This window comes from Ranitomeya variabilis, chromosome 1 (genome assembly GCF_051348905.1).
Source record: "Ranitomeya variabilis isolate aRanVar5 chromosome 1, aRanVar5.hap1, whole genome shotgun sequence".
Taxonomy (NCBI): domain Eukaryota; kingdom Metazoa; phylum Chordata; class Amphibia; order Anura; family Dendrobatidae; genus Ranitomeya; species Ranitomeya variabilis.
The window spans coordinates 9,275,933-9,280,943 of NC_135232.1; the positions used below are offsets into that span (position 1 = coordinate 9,275,933).

Here is a 5,011-nt window from a genome sequence, read left to right on the forward strand (position 1 = left end):
TCTTACTATATATATATATATATATATATATATATATATATATATATATATATATATATATATATATATATATATATATATATATATATATATATATATATACACGCACGCACACACATACACACATGCAGTGTGTATATATATATATATATAGCGATGTGTGTGTGGCTGTGTGTATATGAATATGTATAATTACAAACGTGTACGTGCAGTGTGCCTGTATATTCATGTGTATGTACATTTTTGCCAGAGGCGCACGACCCTTGTAAGATTCCTGATTTATTAAGTGGTGTGCGCCTTTTAATGAATAGGGGGCATCTTACTCCAGCAGCCCCCGTTTATTCAGAATGAGCCTGCACAACGTGTCTCAATGCATCAGGGCCACTGTGATCTATTAGTGATCGTTCTAAGCCCCTCGTTCTTCACCAGCCAGTGTAAAGAGGAGATTGTGGTACATGGGATAAAAATAGGATCTCATGACGTTCAGGATAAAATTCAAGGTTTGGAGAGTTACGCTGATGTTCCAGAATGTGATGACATGATATTGAATAACAGTTGATATTTTTGTTACAGAATAAATGTAGATTGTTGTTCGTGTGGAAAAAAAAAAATAAGATCTCTCCTAGAAATCTGCAAAAAATAATATAAGACCCTGACTTATTTTTGAACAAACACAGTTCATATCTTTATAACAAGTCTTTATTTCTCATCTAGATGGAGGAAGACATTCTGATCCCTCAGACAATGAGGAGCGGACCTGGGATCTTCCCACCTCGCCAGACCAGCGCTTGTCCAGGAGTCAGTCCGACATGTTCTCTCCTCAGACACCACTGGCTCTCCGCTTTCATGGTCCCTACTCTGACTTTTTACCTGACACTCCAGCCCGCTTCAATCCCTTCTCACAACGAGAAGATCTGAAAGGTGGAAGAATCAAACTCTACGACACCCCAAGCAAATCGGTGATTTCGCTAACGTTTGACCTTCCCCCACCGATGTCTTACCAGTTGAGCAGTCCAATAACGCCTGAGCCCATGGTGGATGCCCAGTGTGAATTTTCTGACATCATGACAAGGCCGAGGCGGTGCAGATCCCTTCCTTCCTCACCTGAAATTGTACGTAGAGGGAGTTCATGCCCCATCACCACGCCAATGCAAAGAAGTCATCAAGATAATGGAGAAAGCGGCAACTACTGGCACACGCCAGGCAGCGGGGACACCCAGACTTTGAATGGTTTCTTACCAAACCATTTTCCAAATTGTCTTCCCCAGGGGAATGCTCCTGAAAATCTGTCTGTAACTATGAAATCTCCCAAAAATCAGCAATCCAATGGGATTTCCAGCCTTCGGTTAGATAAAGACTTGACTTTGAACCCTATTACTCAACCTGGCTGCCCCGAATGGAGAGCAGTGCAGCCTTCTGACCTGCAGACGATAATGGGTGATGTGAAGGAGAGCCCTACAGAAGGCAGCATCCCACAGTGTAATGTAGACAAGACCACAAGAAGTCCTCCATGTGGAGACAACAAGCTCCCAGATCCGGAACCTTTAGATTCTTCCACCTGTGTCCATGAATGTAAGGATGATCGTTTCCTAAAAAATTCTCATTCAGGAGGCCGGAAACTTCAAGACAGATTGAAGGACTGGAGTAGAAAGTTGAAACCCATTGAAGGTTCATCAGGGATTTATCCAGAGATGAATAACTCTGGGATGGGAGAACCCATGGATTGCTCAAGTAGTCCTGAGAGTGCAGAAGAGAATGCTTTCTGCAGAAGGCCACCATGCTTACAAAACAATGGATCTCTTCTGGCTGCTTCTTCTTCTCCTCACTCCTCATCATCTTCCACACCCTCATCTTCCCGTTCCCCATCCCCTCCAGTCAGCCCCTGGCAGTTAGAGGCACAAAGTGTCCCAAACAGGTTGAGCCTCTCGGACAACAACAATGTAGTGGGCAGTAAACCCATCAGGTGGGTTGGAGTGCTCAATCCACACCCAGTGGGTTCTCTGGAGGGTAATTTATGGGAAGGAAGCTTACCTGGCCTCGGCTGTGAAGGTGCGGAGAGCGATAGCATGGCTCCTCTTCATGCATCTTCCAGCTCTGTCCTGGACCATGAGGACACGGTGTCTTGTCCCACCTGCTGTTTAGGGGGATTTAGTTTTATATCCATTTGCCGAAGGTCACCCCCAGACACATCACGCTATCAGAACCTAAACTGTGAGGCGAGCCGAGGACTTATTCACACAGCACCGAGGCTCAGCACTCCACGTCCAGGACCCAGTAGAAAGCTGCCGGAAGCACAGACTTAGCGGTGTGCGCATGAACTGATGCCTGAAGCCCTATACAGCCTGTGGTGGCTATGTTTACAGTATCCGGTTGACGTCTTTACTCGAGAATTTCTCTCAGCTTTAGCTACGACCAGTGCAAACGAATAGATAAAATGTACAAAACATGTCATGAGCGTGTGAGGCACAAGCTTGGCTACGATCTATGGGTCGGTCCTCCGGGCATGTTTTTGTCTAGTACATTCTGGGACACTGACACTCATCCCTCTCCACTATAAGTTCTTATATCAGTACAGTAATGGCGGGAATGATTGGTACGCAGTCTGCAGGTCCATGAGCCTCATGCATAGATAGGTCAACGTACAACAGTCTTACACAACTATCAGCAGCCTATCTATGTCACTGCAGTGGCAGCTCGTCATGCACACTACAGCTGGTCTTCCACGCCGCAGCGGCTGCTCGTCTTGCACACTGCAGCTGGTCTTGCACACTGCAGCTGGTCTTGCACACTGCAGCGGCAGCTCACCTTGCATGCTGCAGAGGCTGCTCGTCTTGCACACTGCAGCTGGTCTTGCACACTGCAGCTTGCCTTGCACACTGCAGCGGCAGCTCACCTTGCATGCTGCAGAGGCTGCTCGTCTTGCACACTGCAGCTGGTCTTGCACACTGCAGCGGCTGCTCGTCTTGCACACTGCAGAGTCTGCTCGTCTTGCACAGTTTCGCAATGCTGCAGCAGTTTACAAGGTGTAGTAGTAAAACTGGTGGGTGCTAAACCTAGATGAAACATAAATGGGATTTAAGAAAATGTGACCCAATGACTGCTTGCTATTTGTCATTCCTTGAAGTGAAGCATTATGGGTAATTTGTTCCTGTCGCCTGTTGGAGGTAGCCATTTTTCTGTCACTTTATTTAGAAATGATCTGTGATGTTTGGCACCAAGTGTCTCAGAAATGTCAGAAAATGCTGCTATGTTTGGGCAGATAATTGCTGCCTCCACATGAGGCGAGAGATGGGAGACACTTATGGACAGACCGTGGGTGATGACATTGATGTAAGGCTGACCGGCCGGTTGAGTGACCCCTGCCATCTCCATGACACACAATTCACCATACGATATCCTATCTCCATGTAAACGCTGAGTGTCTGTTATCCCCACTGCTTTATGCTGCAGTCACGCATCCCTCAATCCTCAGCTGCAATGCTTAGCGGGAGCTTTCTGTTCAGTGCCCTTTAAACACTGCCTCCCACAATGCACTACAGCACACTGCATTAGTATGCGGCAGCAGGGAAGTGAGAGGTGGATCTGTAAATTGAGCTCTGGATGTGACTGGAGTATAAGACGAGTGAACTATTCAGTTGTCCTGCGGCTTCAGAGCGTCCGGCTCCTGCAATCTTCAGCACTTTTGACAATCTTCTGTCCAATCATCCGCATTTTTAGGTTCTTCACTGTGTCTCCCCCTAAACAAGCACTTTATCCCACATTGACCTTCTTTCTGCCTGGTCCAGTCACCAGCGTGAAGCACTTTATGTCCCATCACTGGATTTTGTACTAAGGTTTTGCCTTGATGAAGACTTTGGTGATGATGATGAAGGACGTGACGATGTTGGTTATGATGAGGGTCACGCCGATGGTGGTCGTGATGATGGTGGTGATGACCCGGTCCTTTTTCAGTGACCTGCACTTTGTTGTCTTGTTCCTGGTTATGCTACTGAAACTTTTTGGTGAACTAAAGCACTTAACCTCCCCGATGACCCATCCACTCCTCACACTGCTTTGTACTACCTCAATGCATGTAACACTGATCCCCACACTGTATTCTCTAGAACATTCTGTAACCTTTTTTTTCTGTAAATTATAAACTCTGCGAAATCCCTCAAATTGTTCGACTCTGCCCTATATAGCGCGAGATATTTATTTGTGCATCTTTACTCTTTGGGTTTCCCTTCGGTTCTCTCAGTATCTCCATTGACTGGTGATCATAGATGGGTCTGAGTAAATGTCCTTTCAGAGCAATATTAAGGGGCAGACGGCGGGATCCCCCTTCTATGCAATTGGTTATTCCTGAGGCAGTGTTGCGCTGACACAATCCCTGATCCCTCCAGATGCCGATCTTCGGTATCTACTCTGATTTCCCCTGCAACAGGCTGATTGACCCCCATTGACACAATAGATTTGTAGCAACCCCCCAAAATAAGAAGGGCTTCAATGTACCCAGCTGAACGGGTGTAGCCAGCCCCCACGCATGGCCCCAGTAAAATGGACACTCACCCATCTACTTCTCCCCGCGAAACATCCAGTTCTAGAATAGTCGGATCCCTCTGATGTTTTTGCCTTTGACCATTAAGGGCTTTTCGTATCTGCATTGCCTCCGCAACTCGCGCCTTGTGTTCGTCATAACAATCTGCAATGGTTTTCGCTCTTGAAATTTTTGCAGCTTATTCTGTCCTTTAAAAATATACTTTTCAGTAATTCCTTCCCATGTAAATAAAGGTTTTTTTCCTGACCCTTGACCTTGTAACCATGCACTGCCGATTTGTGTTTATTTTCTTTTGATTTTATTTTTGAAATGGTACCCAAAAAGAATGCGAGTAATATATACCAAGCTTATTTAAAATGTTCAATAAAATTATCTATTACAAAAGACTGAGGTGTTGTGTGTTATCATAGACCCGTACCTAGTGTTATCATAGACCCGTGCCTAGTGTTATCATAGACCCGTGCCTAGTCTTAT

At 45.8% G+C, this 5,011-nt stretch overlaps 1 protein-coding gene across 2 annotated transcripts in view; it reads left to right on the forward strand.

Moving 5' to 3' along the window:
- The window catches only part of LOC143802086 (dual specificity testis-specific protein kinase 2-like), a 59,543-nt gene extending 57,097 nt beyond the window's left edge, over positions 1-2,446 (forward strand). For both annotated transcript variants that reach the window (XM_077281302.1, XM_077281301.1), the window contains exon 11: positions 715-2,446. In XM_077281302.1, the coding sequence (XP_077137417.1) occupies positions 715-2,303 (1,589 nt within the window). In that variant the 3' untranslated portion in view covers positions 2,304-2,446. The remainder of the gene's footprint in view (positions 1-714) is intronic.
- The last annotated feature ends 2,565 nt before the right edge of the window (positions 2,447-5,011 follow it).